This window comes from Anabrus simplex, chromosome 1, assembly GCF_040414725.1.
Source record: "Anabrus simplex isolate iqAnaSimp1 chromosome 1, ASM4041472v1, whole genome shotgun sequence".
NCBI lineage: Eukaryota > Metazoa > Arthropoda > Insecta > Orthoptera > Tettigoniidae > Anabrus > Anabrus simplex.
Window position 1 is genome coordinate 493862646 of NC_090265.1, and position 19248 is coordinate 493881893.

Here is a 19248-nt window from a genome sequence, read left to right on the forward strand (position 1 = left end):
ATAGAATAGATTCATGATCTTATATAACCCTAAGTAAATAATAATTGGCTGATGATGCTCACGAAAATGGAGCAAAACATGTACCATATCAACAACTTAATAAATATGTAAGTTTTTATTATGTTTTTATTGTATTGAATAGGTGGTAATTAACAGAATTATAAGAATTTGTATCACAAGTAGATCTTCAATACGGACAAAAAATGAAATTTATAACCTGCAATAAGTGGTATGTTCCGAGCTGTCAGCGGAGAAATGGTGTGGAATGACATTAGTAGACAAATAAGTTTGAGTGGCGTCTTTAAAAGTAGGAAAGATCACAATATGAAGATAAAGTTGGAATACAAGAGGACAAATTGGGGCAAATATTCATTTATAGGAAGGGGAGTTAGGGATTGGAATAACTTACCAACGGAGATGTTCAATAAATTTCCAGTGTCATTGAAATCATTTGAGAAAAGGCTAGGAAAACAACAGATAGGGAATCTGCCACCTGGGCGACTGCCCTAAATGCAGATCAGTATTAACTGATTGATTCAGGTTTTTTCTCCAGATACTCCAGTTTTCCTCTGATCTTTCATTCCAGCATCACTCTCCAATATAATTCATTTCATCTGTTAGTCATTAATCATTGCCCTAGAGGAGTGCGGCAGACTTCAGCAGCCAGCACAATTCCTATCCTCGCCGCTAGATGGGTGCTTCATTCATTCCATTCCTGACCCTGTCGAATGACTGGAAACAGGCTGTTGATTTTATTTTTCATATAAATGATATGAGTAAAGAACTGGAATCAGAGGTAAGGCTTTTTGCAGATGATGTTATACTGTATAGAGTAACAAATAAGTTACACGATTGTGAGCAACTGCAAAAAACCTTGACAATGTTGTGAGATGGACAGCAGGCAATGTTATGATGATAAATAGGGTTAAAAGTCAGGTTGTGGGTTTCACTAATAGGAAAAGTTCTTTCAGGGTTAATTACTGTGTTGATTGGGTTAAAGTTCCTTATGGGGATCGTTGTAAGTACCTAGGTGTTAATATAATGAAAGATCTTCGTTGAGGTAATCACATAAATGGTATTGTAAATAAAGGGTAAGCTACAGATTCTGCACATGGTTATGAGGGTAATCAGGGGTTGTAGTAAGGATGTAAAGGAGAGGGCATATAAGTCTCTGATAAGACCCCAAATAGAGTATGGTTTCAATGTATAGAACCCTCACCAGGATTACTTGATTTGAGAACTGGAAAAATCCAAAGCAAAGCAGCTCGATTTGTTTTGGGTGATTTCCGACAAAAAAGTAGCATTATGAAAATGTTGCAAAGCTTGTGCTGGGAAGACTTGGGAGAAAAGAGACATGCTGCTTGACTAGGTGGTATGTTCTGAGCTGTCAGTGGAGAGATGGTGTGGAATTAGTAGACGAATAAGTTTGAATGGTGTTTTTAAAAGCAGCAAAGATTACAATATGAAGATAAAGTTGGAATTCAAGAAGACAAATTGGGGAAAATACAGTATTCATTTATGGGCAGAGAAGTTAGTATGTATGTTGGGTATTTCACCCGAAGGCTGGTTTGATCCTCTACAACTCCACCAACAGCTGTCGTAGATAGTCTAGGTGTCACTGAAGAGGCATACTAGGGAAATGAGGAGTGAGGTAGTTTCCCGTTGCTTTCCTTACTGAGCCAGAAGTTGGTATTACATATCAGTCTGCCATGCCCACTGAAATGCATGCACCAACCGACCCTATGAGCGATATTTTCACATCATTCATAACAGGGACTGGCTGCATAAGGAAAGGTATTAATAGAATCGCTCATACCTCGGTCACTTTCATATCGTCAAAGCCAAAGATGGGACTGAGACAGGTCAATGTAAGTAACAAATTTATTCTAGCCCATACCAGAAGACATAGTGCACTGTAAACACTACATCCTGCCAGCAAAGGCATAGAGGAGTTAGGGATTAGAATAATTTATCAAGGGAGGTGTTCAATAAATTTACAAATTCTTTGCTATTGTTGTCATTAATGCTTTTACGGCCCGCACTTATAGACATGATACTGTATAGGCTTTTGGGCTTATGCCGCATCAAGATAATAAGGTGAAATTCTTAACGTTCGGTCAGCTTCCACTTCGAACGCTAGTGTTGTGCCACGTCTTGGGAGCCATCTGGTGGCGAATGAACGTACCATTTCCACTTCTATTATAACGTCCAAAATTCAAAGTGTCATTGTTTAGGAAGCCTTTTTTGTGGACAGTTGAGATTTCTCCTGAGGATGCAGAGCACAGTTTTCTGCGAAACTTCAAGAATTTCACCTTATTTTCTTGACACGACATAAGCCCAAAAGCCTATACAGTATCGTGTTCTTTGCTATTATTTAAGAAATTACAAGGTAAGAAACAGTTGGGAATCTGTCACCTGGGTGACTGCCCTAAATACAGATCAGTGGTGATTGATTGATTGATTGATTGATTGATTGATTGATTGATTGATTGATTGATTGATTGATTGATTGATTGATTGATTGATTGATTGATCAATCTTCATCGCACTATACCATTCATACAATATAGTTAGGAACATCTAAAGATGTTCCCAAATGTCTCTTGTTGTTGTTTTTTGAGCAGTGTAAAATATCATTTGCAAATAACTTTGTTTGTATTCTTGTACTGTACTTCCATGTGCTCTTTTTCCTATCATTATGATATCATCCATCAAAAATAAAAACACTAAAGATGATAGTACACCGAGGGGCTGCCTGGTCGAGGCAGTAAAGGTGTGCTGAGTTCACTTGGAAGGACGTGGGCTTGATCCCCTGTAATGAAGTTGAAAAATGTAAGAAACAAGATTTCCACTTCCGGAGGTGCACATGATCCTGAGGTTCACTCTGTCTACACCAGAAATGAGTGCCAGGTTAATTTCTGGAGGCAGAGGCAACGAGGCATGGATCTAATCACTCTATCCCATCAAGTGCAGGGTTTATAGATAATGGAAGCCTTTACCTTCCACCTCTCCAAGGGTCTTCGTGGCCTTTATGGAGATTACTTTGCTTTGCTTACTTTGCTTTATAGGATAATTTAGTACACTTCCTTGAATTTCAAATCATCCTGTCTTGGGTCTACAAATGTACCATTTAAAAAAACATTGCTCCCACCATTTTTATAATTTCTTGTCCAATAGCTTTCTTTACTAGACTTTTCCTTTGGCCTTTTCTAAATCAATAAATTATATTAGGTACTTTATACTCCCCATTCCACCAATTCTCTTTCCAGTGTTATGGTAGTCATCATGCAGTTTATTAAAATCCATGCATTTCATTATGGATTGAAAGTATTTTGTAACGAGTATTGAAAGAGAGGTGAGTTTAACACAAATATTTCCTGTTTGATTCTTCGATGTTGAACACATGTGAAATAATACAATAGTTTTCTAATGATAAAGCTTATGAGTCTTCAAATCCATTCCTTCTAAGTAAGATGAACAGAGTATAGAGAGACAAATTCAGTTGTGCCTTTGTGTTTGGTAATCCAGCCTTACTTAATCTAGTCAGTATTAATATGTTGGATCCATTTCTGTATTGCTCTAGAATAAGAGCTTGCCTTCAGTGCTAAAAGTTTCAGATAGATTGCCAGCACAGTAACTGAGTTTAAATGTGAGAGATCCATGACAGTAAACTTACTGGCGCATTGATATACCCCTTTCAGAACAAAATTCAGGGACACCATATTCCTTAAGATCTTCTTCTACTTGATAATGTCCCCACAAGATGAAAGGTCCATCTTTTAGAATGAATGAATGAATGATTGAACGAACAAATGAATGAATGAATGAATGAATCAATCAATCAATCAATCAATCAATCAATCAATCAATCAATCCTGATCTGAATTTTAGACAGTCGCCCAAGTGGAGGATTCCTATCTGTTCTTAAACGATTTCAAAGCAATTGGAAATTTATTGAACATCTCCCTTGGTAAGTTATTCCAATCCCTAACTTCCCTTCCTACAAATGAATATTTGCCCTAATCTGTCCTCTTGAATTCTAACTTTATCTTCATATCATGATCTTTCCTACTTTTAAAGACATCACTCAAACTTATTTGTCTACTAATGTCATTCCACGCCATATCTCCACTGACAGCTCGGACCTTACCACTTACACGTTATAATTCACATATATTGGTCCGTATTGAATTGTACATTAAAGTCAAAGAAATATTAATGTTTATTTTATTCCACCTATTTGATACATAAAGAGTGATTTTAATTAAGAATTAACTCTTATGAAGAAAATTATAGGGACATGTTTTGCCCTTTATTTAAGGGCATCTTCAGCCTTAATTTCAAACCTGAAGGATAATAAATTTGTAATTAATCTTTAAAAAAAAGCTACAATTAAGAACAATCAGGATCCTGATTTATTATCCTACAAGTTGAGCTTCAGTGAATAACCTTTCCTAAACCTGAGCTGCCTTCTATCGAGCCAGTTATTGATTTTGCAAACATGTCTAATATAATCAGAAAGAATGCTTTCCCAAAGCTTACATGCAATGCATGTTAAACTGACTGATCTGTAATTTTCAGCTTTATGTCTATCACCCTTTCCTTTATACACAGGGGCTACTATAGTAACTCTCAATTCATTTAGTATAGCTCTTTCATGCAAACAATAATCAAATAAGAACTTCCGATCTCCACTTGGTCTTGTCTGTAGTATCAGCAGAACAGAAACCTACTATTCATATATCCTCTCACATGCAATTCATATTTTGCTTCACTGTCCAACCTTGAGATCTTCTTTCATCTGGGCTAAGAGTAAGTGCCTGTCTTGTAAAGGGGTCCACAGACATGCAATATTATTGTGCAAATTGGATTGTACAATATGTTGCTAGCTGCCCACAGACATACAATATTATTGCACAACAATTGGGTTTGTACAATAAATAGACTCGTGTGGAGATAATATTGATGGTTGAGCAATATATTGTGCAAAGCGGTCATAGACTAGAATATGCGTGGTAATATATAGTCAGTCCATGCCGGTATTTTGTTTGGTGAACACTCTTTTCTGTATCACAAAGCCGCTTCACTTCCTTTCAGAAGTTTGTACGCAGAGAACTGATATTTTTTTTAAATAACTTCTTGCTTGCTGGCATTCGGGTATTTTTCGCGATATTTCTCAATAAATACCTCGTTCTGTTCACTTTTCAACGTGATTACTATAATTTTTGCTCTTAATGTCCCATAGAGCCGAAAGGCTATGGTACACCTCGATAAACTCCAAAATAAACTTTTTTACCACCTGTTTGTCTGCCATCATGATACGTTCTCCCCTACTTGTTGATATCAACTGGCAGGAGGATGGGATATTGCACAATATTGCCAACACACGGCACAGTATTTTGCGATTCGGGCAATATATTTCAAACTTTTTTTTATTTTGTACAATATATTGCACAACCCTTCATTATTAAATACACACTGTCAATTATATTGCACAAACCCCGATGTTGCACAATAATATTGCAAGTCTATGGGCCCCTTAAGAGTTCCTCTCTGTTCTGACTATTTAACTATACTGCTGCAGCCTTGCTTCCCTCATCATGTCTGAAATGGGAAAAATTCCAGAAGTTTTCTGTATGTCTTCATTTCTGTTATGGTCAAGCTGTGTGACTCCCATAGATCATCTAAACATCCACATTTCCACTGCATGAAGCACCTGACCATGTCTTTTCATCACTGGCAATCATTCATCCTCATAGTGTGCCAATGGACAGTTGATCACCCAGTAGATCTTTGACTTGGCACACAGTGGGATCTTCTAGTCACAGAGGACACCCATGACTTGGCACCATTTCATCCAGGTGGCACTGACATGGGCTCAATCATCTTGGAGAGTATCACTACCAGCTTTTAAGTGAGAAATGAGATGGACATCAGAAGTCTTGATAATACTCTCTACTATAATTGAATTGAGTTTTTTTAATGGGCATAACTCCTATTTTGTCTTTCTGTTTTTGCACATTTGGGAAACTTCAAACATAAGCCTATCAATTACTTTTAATGGGCAATTTTTTTATACCTCAGATTGAGTGAAGACTCAGGGTCAAAGATGGTAGTTTGTTTTAAACAAGCATATCTCATTCACTTTGTCTCTGAAGAGACAAAACAAAATCCCAGAAATGAGAGAGTTAACTTCTCAGTCAGTACCCTTGACGCAAGTGTGATGAACAGATATAACTTGAAAACAATATTCTCTCAACCACGGGTAAATAATACAAGTATTGAGCTCAAATTATTATTATTATTATTATTATTATTATTATTATTATTATTATTATTATTATTATTATTATTATTATTATTATTATTATTATTATTACTTGTATGTATGGCTATTAAGTATTACATCCAGTTAGTAATTGTATTATTATTATGATACGATTGCGTTGTTTGTGAGGTTATGTCTTAAACGTGCTGTACATAAATATTCATATATGTTCAGTTAATGTAAATACCTGTAAATTAATAGTATATTATTTATTATTACCTGTATACATAATTTATAATCCATAATTGTGAAACACACTGTAACTTCCAGAATGGCATAGATAGACGAGAACAATGGAGAATATTCTGTACATTATAATCTATGTATTAGGCACTCTCAAATTTTTGAGAAGGTATATTTTGTAATCTAGCTTTCTAGAAGCCCAGCCAGGCACATACATAAGGAGGCGGTCTTGCAGGTAATGAGAGTTATTGGTTGACGAGTTATTGGTTAGGACGAGTTGTTGTTTAGTAGAGTTGTGGTGTAGCAAGAGTGTTTACCTCGTGTGACGTGCAATAGTTGCAGTCTCCATATTGAAGTGACAGTCAGTTTTTTAAATGTGTGTTTTTTGTTTGTGATGGCAGTGATTAAGGTTATGTGCGTGTTTAATTTGTAAATAGATGTGAATAAAATAATATTGTACCAACTGATAGCATCTTGTGTGCATCTTTGTGGATATATTAACTGGCGACCATGACAGGACCGATGGACATAGGAGCAGACAGCTTATCTAGGCACCCAGCGATGGAACCTGAAGCTAGGAGCACCATTGTCGAGAGGGAGTTCCCACAAAAACACCAGAGTAAGCCTAAGGAACCTGTCCTTATGACCATCAGGAAGGAACTTGATCTGGGAGTGATCAAACAGTGGCAGGAACAAGATAAGCCCTGTATGACCATGACACAGAGGATTAGGAGACAGAACACCGAGAGTCGACTTGTCCTGAAGGAATTCAAGATGTGCTACCAGAACGTCCGGGTTGACGGAGGACTCTTGATGTACAGGTTGCACCTCTCCGATACACCTACAGTAGTGGTGATCCCCAGACAGCACACAACAGACATCCTCGAGAAGTTCCACGACAGCAAGGAAGCTGAACATCAAGGAGGCGAAGAGACATATCAGTCTATCTGACGAAGATTCTACTGGGTCAATATGCAGAAAGACACCATGGACTACGTAAAGGGGTGCTACATCTGTGCCTGCACCAAGGGGAGCAATAGGAAGGCAGATTCCAGCCAACGAGGAAGGTGGCCACAACGCCTGTGAGAGGTCATAGCCCTGGACTTGATGGGTCCTTACCCTAGAACACCACGGGGTAAAACAGGACTCCTAGTAATCACTGACCTCTTCACAAGATGGATTGAAGCCTTTCCGATACCTGAAGCCACAAGACGAGGTATTCAGCCACTGCGGTTATCCACAGTGCATTCTGTCAGACAACGGGAGTCAGTTCATGTCGAGGAAGTGGCAGTAAATTATGACGGAATGGGGTGTAGATCACTGGACTACCCCTATCTACAACCCAAGGGCAAATCCAATGGAATGACGGAACCAGGAGCTGAAAAGGATGCTACGAGTCCACCTGATAGATAAAGAACATCGACTGTGGGACTGTCGGATACCGCAGTCACTCTTTGCCCTGTGATGACGCATCAACCGTGTCACCAGCTATTCCCCAGCAGAACTGTTAATATCAAGGAGAGGCAAGCTTTGGCTGAGGAGAGATCCCTTACCCAGGCCAACTCTCAAGATGTCGAAGAGACCTAGATCTTCCTACCAGGCCAACAAGTACTGCGACGTAACCACCCAGTCAGTAATAAGATTGGAGGGTTTCACACAGATCTCGCACCTAAGTTGGTTGGTCCCATCAAGGTCACCCAACCGCTGCGCATACAGAGTAAGCCTGGAGGAGAGGCTACTAATGACACAGCACAATCTGATCATCATGAGGAGAATGCATCGACTGTCATCGAGGAAGAGACTGGCAGTGAGGCAAACCCGACACGGCACATGCTGGTCAAGAGGAGGAGAGCACATCCAGTGACATTGAGGAAGAAAGAAGATACAATCTATGTCCAAAGCAAAGTCAATGAGTGTGACAAAGTATGGAAATTGTTTCAAGTTGTAGGGGGGATATTTATGCAAGTGCAATAAACAGAGATAACTTGGAAACAATATTCTCTCACCCATGGGTAAATAATAAAAGTATCGAGCTCAAGTTATTTTTATTATTATTATTATTATTATTATTATTATTATTATTATTATTATTATTATTGTTATTGTTATTATTATTATTATTATTATTATTATTATTATTATTATTATTATTATTATTATTATTATTATTATTATTATTATTATTATTATTTATGGCTATGAAGTGTTACATCCAGTTATTAATTGTATTATTACTACAATACAGTTGCATTATTTGTGAGGTTATGTCATGAAACATGTGCTGTACATAAATAATCGTATGAGTTCAGTTAATGTAAATACCTGTAAATTAATATTATATCATTTATTCTTACCTGTATATATAATTTGTAATCCATAATTGTGAAACACACTGTAACTTCCAGAATGATACAGAGAGACAAGAATGATGGGAAATATTCTGTATGGTACATTATAATCTATGTATTAGGCACTCTCAAATTTTTGAGAAGGTATATTTTGTAATGTAGTTTTCTAGAAGCCTGGCCAGGCACATATATAAGGAGGCGGTCTTGATGGTAACACAGGTTATTGGTTGACAAGTTATTGGTTACGATGAGTTGTTGTTCAGTAGAGTTATGGTATACCAAGAATATTTATCTCGTGTTTCATGCAATAGTTGCAGTCTCCATATTGAAGTGACAGTCAGTTTTTTTAAATGGTGGCTTTGTGATGTGAGTGTTTTGTTTGTGACAGCAGTGTTTAAGTCATGTGTGTGTTTAATTTGTAAATACGGTACTGTAGATGTGAATAAAATAATTGTACTGACTGACAGCATCTCGTGTGCGTCTTTGTAGATACATTAACCTTTACCATTTATTTACTCCCAAGAAAGAAATGGTTGTATTGAGGGGTATACTACAGTAAGCGGTATCATCAACCAAACTTCCTTCATGGGTCTCAGTTCAAGGACACCACCACCACCATCTCACGACATACCCAACTGGAAAAGTTCCCATTAAAGAAGCCAAGATGCAAGATCTAATGAAAATCCAGACCTACATTCCTCACAAGTACAAGAAGTGACAGCCAGTTTTTTAAAATGGTGGCTTTGTGATGTGAGTGTTTTGTTTGTGGCAGCAGTGATTAAGGTTATGTGTGTGTGTGTAATCTGTAAATAGATGTGAATAAAATAGTAACAAATTTCTACTCAGAACAATTTTCTTGGCCTATCAAACATGAAAATGACTTAAGAATAGTGAGAACACTGAGAAAGGAGCAATTGGGACAAAAATACTTGCCTGTCTAATTTGTTCTATACAGTAACAAGGAACAGTGATATCAAAGTATTAGTTTTTGTTTGCTGACCTTAAAGCTTACTCAGACATCTTTTCATATTGTGAATGAAGAAAAGTATCTAAGTACTAAAATGTGAGGCTGAATAACAAGTTATGTGTTACTTGGAATAATTATCATATGAAGTTTCATAAAATAAACTTAAACCGCGAGTGGTCGCTATATGAGATTTTCTTTCACATTATTTTTTTATTGTGGTATTACTTCACAGTGATGAAAGGGAGGTGACTGTTCCTTCTTCTAGCTGAGTTTATAACTGTCGTGAGTAGAGCGATTCACATTTGAAGGTTAAGCACCCCCTCCCCTAGTCCGAACAAAGGTTCCTATGTGTCCGTGCGCGCTTCGTGAGAGTTTTTCTCATCGCACGACTAATGAGGTTGGTGTTATGTTGAAGTGGAGCAGGAAACTTATTCCTGCTGTACGCGTTAGTATTTGTATTATGAGCACTTCTTGTTTTTGAAAATGTTATTGTGTTCAGAAACCTTGCTTTGTACATAAATATTACTAGATATAATGCATGTGTGAGATTTTATTTTTTACAACTTCAGGACGGAAGTTATTTTTATGTACATTGCATATGTTATTTTAAGTAGTAATTTGTGTCTCTAATAAACAGCTAATCATATCATTTTCATCTAAAATATGTCCGGCTCCATGGCTAAATGGTTAGCGTGCTGGCCTTTGGTCACAGAGGTCCTGGGTTCGATTCCCGACAGGGTCGGGGATTTTAACCTTAATTGGTTAATTTTGCTGGCGCGGGGGCTGAGTGTATGTGTCGTCTTCATCATCATTTCATCCTCATCACGACATGCAGGTCGCCTACGGGCGTCAAATCGAAAGACCTACATCTGGCAAGCCAAACTTGTCCTCGGACACTTCCGGCACTAAAAGCCATACGCCATTTCATTTCATTTGTTTAAAATATATAAGGTAGAACTTGCGTTTCATTTCAGTAGTAAATTTCAGCCTTTTTAATTTAATTTAATTTAATTTTAATGTGTGAAAAAGTCTCACGCGCGACCACTCACATTACATTTCGGCTAGCGGCCACTCGAGGGTTAAATTCAGTTAAATCTAACCTGATTTCTCAAGTTAGAGGTTGCATTTTTAAAAAGGGCATAAGTAATTAAAGTTTATAATTAAATAAAAAATAGGATGTTTACTTGAACGAGAAAATGTATTTGTTATAAAATTACTTTATAAATTACCAATCAGATAAAAGTATGAAAATGCATGCATTGTCCTTAGTTGAGTCTTCACACAGCATTTTGTATTTTCCCAAAAGTTTAGTCATTATGACATATGCCCCTTTAAAACAATTTGATTAAATTGTAGCATCAGTCTGGATGTTGTGCTGGAATTATTCTTTCTGTCTTAGGTTGAGCTGCAGTCTGACAGCATCAAGTACTCTCAGGTCTCACTTGTCAGTAATGGTATGATTACCATAGAGCAGCTTCCAAGGATGAAGTGCTTGCACATCTATAGACATCATATCCATGCACTGGATGAAAAGCAGTGGTGAGAGGATGGATCCTTGATGAACATTAAATCTAATTTTAAGTGGATCAGTGATACCAGTCGCCTGTTGCTGCCCAGATGAGCAGAAAAATGCAACACCTCAAGATATTTGAGAAATTGAGATATAATACAAATTTTAACATTTTTAATGCTCTCTTATGAAACTTTTTACTTGTACAGAATCCTAGGAAATATTCTCATTGAAAAATGGAATGAACTCAACAATAGGCCATTCCAAAGGTATAGTGTTATGCAGCAGAAAATTGCTGCCTATCACAAGAATGCAAAAACAGTAGTGTTTGCAGGGGATGGACGATAAACATATTAAATTCATTACCTGCATTAGCTGAAGAAGGTCACATAGACTGAAACATGAACCTATATATGTATTTATATCCTCTGTAAGTATTGAATGGTGAAAAATATATAACATTCCATTTATTTTACCTAGCAGAGGTATCGAGAACTGAGTTCATACTCTTTCAGGCCAGGATATGGTAGAAGGAGCTCAACTTCTGCAAAGGATGACCCGTTCTTCCATCTTCAAATACTGTGCAACCGGCACAGTACTGTAGTTCAAGCCAGAATCAGCTTAAACAGCTATGAAGTGTGATTGTCTGTGAGTGGACAGTGACGAGGGGTTTTTGTGATGCTGAACTCTACTCCAGATCTGATACGTCAGCATCGACAGAGTTGCTTATGTTTCGTGAGAGATCATCAGGGGTGGGTTGATGAACAGTGAGGAACAGTTCTCCTCATGAATGAATCTCAGTTTAGCCTCAGATCTCCAGATGGATGAAAAAGGGAGTATAGAAGACGTGGAGAAAGGTATTCTTCATGCAACATCTTTTCATGGATAGCTTTCAATGCCAGTTCTGTAATGGTTTGGCCAAGCATCCTCTTGGCTGCCCGAACAGAGCTCGTCTTTGTGAAAGATGAGTCATTTATGGCCCATCGCTACATGGAAGAACATATTCTTCCTTTTGCACCATTCATTGGTGAAAATTTTCAGCTAATGCATTACAAAGTGGGCTCTCATGTGGCAAGAAGTGTCCTTCAGTACCTCAACAAAGTAGGGATCCAACTGATTCTGTGGCCTGTATGCAGTCCAGATCTCAATCCATTTGAACATATATGAGATATTTTGGGAGGAAAGTGTAGTAATAATAATAATAATAATAATAATAATAATAATAATAATAATAATAATAATAATAAATCTACTGACACAAGGCTGACTTTTTTTTTTTTTTTTTTTGCTAGTTGCTTTACGTCACACTGACACAGATAGGTCTTATGGCGACGATTGGACAGGGAAGGGCTAGGACTGGAAAGGAAGTGGCCATGGCCTTAATTAAGGTACAGCCCCAGCATTTGCCTGGTGTGAAAATGGGAAACCACAGAAAACCATTTTCAGGGATGCCGACAGTGGGGTTCGAACCTACTATCTCCCGAATACTGGATACTGGCCGCACTTAAGCGACTGCAGCTATCGAGCTCGGTGCTGACATATTTGTGCACCTTTAAATACCACTGGACTGAGCTAGGATCGAACCTGCCAAGTTGGGGGTCAGAAGGCCAGCACCTCAACCATCTGAGCCACTCAGCCTGGTGGAGGAAAGTGTGTAGTCATAGTCCAGAGACTTTGTAGGAGCTGCAGGAGGTCCTTCAAGAAGAATGGGAGCTCAGTGTTCAAGAGAATATTGCACAACTCATTAGGTTTATGCCTCAAAAGCTCAAAGCTGTGATTCATGCCAGAGGTGGCAACATACATTTTTGAAAGTGTGTATGATGGTGCAGAAATACAGTGCAAAAACAACCATAACATTTGAGCAAAAGGAGATGAAAATTAACTGTCCTTAAACAACATTGAAATTTGATACAAACAAGGGTGAATTTTCAAGCTTTTTATCCCTGTGAACAATTTGCTGTAAACTCGCATTTCTCCCAGTGATAATTGCTCTGGATGTCTCAGTTAGTAGTGAGTTACATGATAATCATAAATATAAAAATAACACATATGAATTAGTCATTTATATCATTAAAGTAAATAACTTTCTTTCCAAAATCTGAAGTATTGCATTCTTTTGGCTCATCAGTGTATTTCTTGATGAATGCAGTATTTCTTTATCTGTCTCTTGGCAGTATGAAAGCTGCTGAGGTATGGGTGATAACTGAGTAATGTCATTCAGAGCATGACTAGTGTATTTGGATGTTACAAAAGGTGCTACTCATTGGACCATTTGTGCTGCAGTAACACTTTCTGGACCAGTGAGGAAAACAATAGCCAACTACCTCACTCCTCATCAATACTTATACGTCTCATTATGGTGCCGCCATCGGTTCTTATGGTTTTCACACTTTGACAGGAATGTCATCAGGTCCTGTTGCTTTACAATTTTTATGGATGTAATAAACATTTCATGGTACTGACAGCAACTGTAACCTTAGCAGATGCAATTAAAAGTACTGTACCCTGGACTAGATCAATTATGGGAATAGCTGGATGTGTGATTGCTGATGGTATCAAAGCAACATCTCTAACTCTTGATACTTGCTGGTCTTCACAGGCTATTTCCATGTCCAGCTTCTGGGCTGAAGACTTTAGACAGACAGACAGACAAGCAGACAGATGCCGTGGCACAATGGTCTGAAATGGTGTATTGAAGTAGGGGAGTTATACCAGGGAGATATACTTCCGGTACACAATGGAAACAAAGGGTATACCTACGAAACTCCTATGGGATCCCTTCAAATGCCTTTTTCATATTTATGTCTGTCTTTCTTTTCTCCCTGTGTTTTTCTATCCACAACCATATGACCCATATTGTTCCACAACCCTTCACGAAGCAACATTGGTTCTATGCAGCAGTAACAATGCTGCAGAGATGGGCATCAGTAATCTGGTCCAAGATCTTCAGTGTATGGCAGAGGAGGCATATAGGCGGGTAATCTGGCAAAATTAGTAACATGATCTTTATCAGATGGGTTGTTTGATTTTGGTCTGCCAGACAGATGGTGTCTCATTGTTCCCAATTCCTTTATTAAAGAGACTTAAAACTTCTAACTGTAATTTTTAAATGATGATATATACTGTGCTAAGAATTCTGCTTCATATTGGTCCATTCTTTTCCACACTTTGACAGGAATGTCATCAGGTCCTGTTGCTTTGCAATTTTTTAATGATGTAATAAACATTTCATGGTACTGACAGCAATTGTGACTTTAGCAGATGCAATTAAAAGTACTGTACCCTGGACTAGATCAACTATGGAAATAGCTGGATGTGTGATTGCTGATGGTATCAAAGTAACATCTCTAACTCTTGATACTTGCTGGTCTTCACAGACCATTTCCATGTTCAATCTGATGTATACTGTTCCTTCCATACCTCTATGACCAGAGCAGGCTAACTTATAAACATCATTGTAACTATCAGGTCTGTTTAATTGTTGGTAAAAATCCTTGACGAATTTTAGAATTGGCAGCTGGAACATCCTGTTTGGTGATAGTGGTCTTGAGCTTTACTATGAGCTTATCCTCCTCATTTCACCAATAGACCTGTTTATGTTAAAAGCACCTTTCTGGTTTGGTTATATCCATGAACTCTGTCACACTTGCCTTGAAGTTTTCAGCACATTGGTTCAATTTCTGAAGAAAGAATGCAATACTGTTCGTAAGTCTACTAGGTTCAGGAGCTGCCTCTACTTGATACGTTCAGTAGTCCTAAATGTGGTAGTGGATTAAGTATTACAAGTTTATGTTAGGGAACATTATTATCCTAGGAAGGCCTTGAATCCATCACTAGCTCCATGTCCGTTCTCTGCACCATCCATTACTTAATTTGAGGTTCATGGCCTCTACTGCTAACCCTGATGAGGTGTGATAGGCATTTCTTAATAAATATAGTTGTGTTTACCATTTGCATGTCATTTGCTTCAGTACATTCTAAGGTATGCAATTGAGCCTCATTATACAGTGTCTCTCATATAAACTCAGACTGAACGCACGGTGTTTGCACTCTGCACTATGGCAGCTGCCTCAGCCGAACTTATGTCGTGCGCGGCCACCCTGCTTTAAGCATTTATACAATGTTATATGAAATCTTGCCTTATAAGAGATGCTGGAAATGTCGACCTTCCTGGGTTATACAGGCATTGTATCTGGTAACCATATTCTGGCTGACGCAAGTGAGTTCTGCCACTGCAATATTTCTGATTTCATTAGTAATGTTTTCTTTCATTTCCTTCACTGTGTGATGATTTGTTCGATACACTTTTTCTTCCAGTTTACCCCACAAGTAAACATCACACTTTGCTAGATCTGGAGAACAAGGGGGAAATTGTATGAAGGGAATCTTCTGCTGTTTGAGCAGGGGCTGAATCTTGTTGAAACCAAAGCAAAGCAAAGTCACCCCGGTACAGGCCATGAAGGCCCTTGGAGGAGTGGAAGGTAAAGGCTTCCACAATTGTTAACCTCGGCACGTGATGGGGTAGAGTGGTTAGCTCTACGCCCGGCCGCCTTTGCGCCCAGGAATTAACCTGGTATTCATTTTTGGTGTAGGCTGAGTGAACCTCAGGGCCATATGCACCTCCGGAAGTGGAAATCTTGTTTCTTAAATTTTACAACTTCTTGACGGGGATTCGAACTCACGTCCTTCCGGGCGAACCGAGCACGCCTTTACTGCCTCGGCCAGGCAGCCCCTCTTGTTGAAACCACCCACACGATTTTTCTTCTTACATCTACTGATGGAGGAACAGCATCAAAATGTCATCTTTGTACCTCTCTGCAGGTCGAAAAAAAAATAGGCCCAATTATTCATCTTGCACTAACAGCACACTAAACACCAATCTTCCTATCATAATGAGGCACTTCATAAACACCATTAGGATTTTCTACACACCAATAGCGAGAGTTATGACTGTTCACATGACCATTAAGATTAAACCAGAACTTTTACATACGAAATTATGGTGTTGCAATGATAACTGCCTCACCATTTTAACAGCTGAGATTAAGACTGACGACTGATGCTTGCATGATTGAACACATGCAGGCAGCTTGCAAGTTCAAGAACTATGTGCGCGCCTCCCATACTGCAGCTTATGCCTCGGAGAGTAAAAATGCTGCTTCAACGTTCTTAGTTTATGTGAGAGACCTTGTATGTTTGTATCACCATGCGCCCAGACAAAACCTTCCCATGGATTTTCTATGTAACACTTTACCTCCAATGGAGAAGGTTTCACTATGATCAATGAAATGCGTGTATTTCTATAAATCGGACTAAAATTAATTTTCTTCCTCGAGTAAGCATCCTGTTTGTGAAGTATAGCGTAAGACAATGTGCAAAGTTCTTAACCCAGTGATGAGCCAAATGATTTGTAGATAAATGAAGATGTGGTGTAGATTAGTGACATATCTTGTAGCTGCCTGCAAACTACATGTGCTTCTGCATCATGACCCACTGTTGTATCAAATTACCATATTGGATCTTCTGCTTGGTTTCCTGGATGCAGGTGATGTCAAATTATTGCCATTCTAGCATTTTAGCTAACTCACAAGAAAGTCTAGCCAGTGTTCTGATGCTGATTGTCACAAACTGGGTAGTTTGATCTTGCTTCCTCAGCCTGCCTTAGCTTGGGGCAGGCAGCCCTCTCTCATTTCTCACCCTGATTGGGCAGGGCTGGGACGTATCATTTCTGGGGTATGCTCTAGCTGCAAAATAATAGATTTTTTTGCTCAATGCATAACGATGTAATGAAGAAATCTTGGCCAACGTATTTCCCTCCTCCTTTATCCAGACTCAAGACTGACACTAGGATTTCCATAATGCCTCCTTGTGGTGGGGTTACCTTAAGATCATCTGTAGTTAAAGTGAAGTTAAACAACATATAGTATTACTATCATTGACCTACTCAGTTGCAAAATACAGTTGCATGAAAATGAAGAAATCTGAAGAAAAATATTTCTTACATTCTAATCTTTCCAGAAATTTCCTGATTGCTGTTAAATCACCGGTTGTGTTTTGCCACAACGATCTCCAGGAGGGAAACATCTTGCTGAGAAACGACATAGGAATCTTCAATGAGGAGCATGAGCAGCTGGTGAACATAGCTAGTTCCAATGGCAATCCAAAGCCTGGAAAGAAGGAGTTAGTGGTGATAGACTTTGAGTACTGTTCTTACAATTATCGTGGTTTTGACTTTGCCAATCACATGTGCGAATGGGAATATGACTACACAAATGAGGAGCCTCCTTACTTTTGGGCAAAGTCACACAATCGGGCAACCCAAGAACAACAGGTAATATTCATAATAATATTTTTGTATGAAATTTACATGTAATGTAGAAGCTACAGTAGTTCCCATCTTGAGCTTACACCAATAGACTAAAAGAATTCCTGAGGCACAAGGTAGCCAAGCACCCCACCAAAGTAATATACTGAAGAGGTTCAGAAAATCACTCTTCTTTTCTAATATGCCATCGTAAACCTGGAGAGAATAATTTTTTATGAACTCCCCAACAAAGTTTTGTAATCCTCCTCATATATGCTGACAACACATGTTCATGATTTCTGGATGAAGGTATTATGTAGTGGGTAAGGAACAATGGAAGGATATATTTAGATACTTTTAAGGCAGAAACAGGTTCCAGAAAGGACATTCCAGGGATCATTAATAAGCAAGGGGAATGTATATACGAGGATTTACAGAAGGCAGAAATAATCAGTCAGCAATATGTAAAGGTAGTTGGATATAAAGACAGTGTCCAGATAGAGGAGGTGACTGATGCTGGTAAAATACTGAAATGAATACCTATGATAATAAAGACATTTTAAAAAAGATACAAAAGTTAATAGCTAGAAAGGCAACTGGGATTGATAAGCTTTTTGGGAATATATTCAAGGCAATGGGCTGGGACATAGTGCCATATCTGAAATATTTATTTGATTATGGTTTGCATGTAGGAGCGATACTTTGGAGAGTTGCAATAGTAACCACAGTATATAAGAGAAAGGGTGAGAAACATAAAACAGAAAATTACAGGCCAGTCAGCTTGACATGTGTTGTTTGTAAGCTCTGGGAAAGTATTCTTTCTGATTATATTATACATGTTTGCAAAATTATTAATTGGTTTGATAGAAGGCTTTGGTGTGCTGTATTTACATCTTTAAGAACAAACAATACCTCATTTATGGTTTCCTGGCAGTGTTCATGACAATATAATGTAGAATTTGGTTTAATGCAGCTCAGTACATGTAGAATATTAGCTAAACAGATATTTCTTTACAAGACAGTTAATGGAATATTAGATAACTAAGAGTTTCTTAAAAGAATCAATACCAAGAGGGCAACTCTTCGTTTGAGACAAACATTTTACTGCCCCTTCTCAAGCACCTCACATCGTAAAAATTCACCTGTTGTAAAATGTGTGAAGTATATAACAGAATATCTTCAGACAGCAGACAAATAGATTTTGCTTTATCACTTCCTTTATTTTCAAAAATGTTAATATATTTACATTATAATGAATAATTTATTGGAGGAAATTAATTCAGCACTGAAATATGGCATATGTAATGCCACTATTATTTTTCCATTGTATAGGTGTTTGTGTATTTGCTATTCTTATGAATATTTTTCTTTTTTCTTTGCTAATTTGTTTTATCTTCTTTAACTTTAATATTTTATATGTTTGTATGTTTTATTGAAAATGTGTTTAAATTATTCTTAATTTAGTCATGGCAATCTTGGTTTTTTAATTGTTATATATTATTTTGTACATATAAGTACCATTTATATATTGAATGTATTTCGTACCATCCATTGTAATTGGGGATATATCCTGTTATGGATGTATTAATAAATTAATTAATAAATAAT

The 19248-nt window shown here is 37.8% G+C and overlaps 1 protein-coding gene across 1 annotated transcript in view; it reads left to right on the forward strand.

The window, feature by feature from the left end:
* Positions 1-19248, forward strand: part of LOC136867642 (choline/ethanolamine kinase) — a 157033-nt gene that overhangs the window by 100736 nt on the left and 37049 nt on the right. Inside the window, exon 5 of the mRNA XM_067144719.2 lies at positions 17355-17667. Within this exon, the coding sequence (XP_067000820.2) occupies positions 17355-17667 (313 nt within the window). The remainder of the gene's footprint in view (positions 1-17354; positions 17668-19248) is intronic.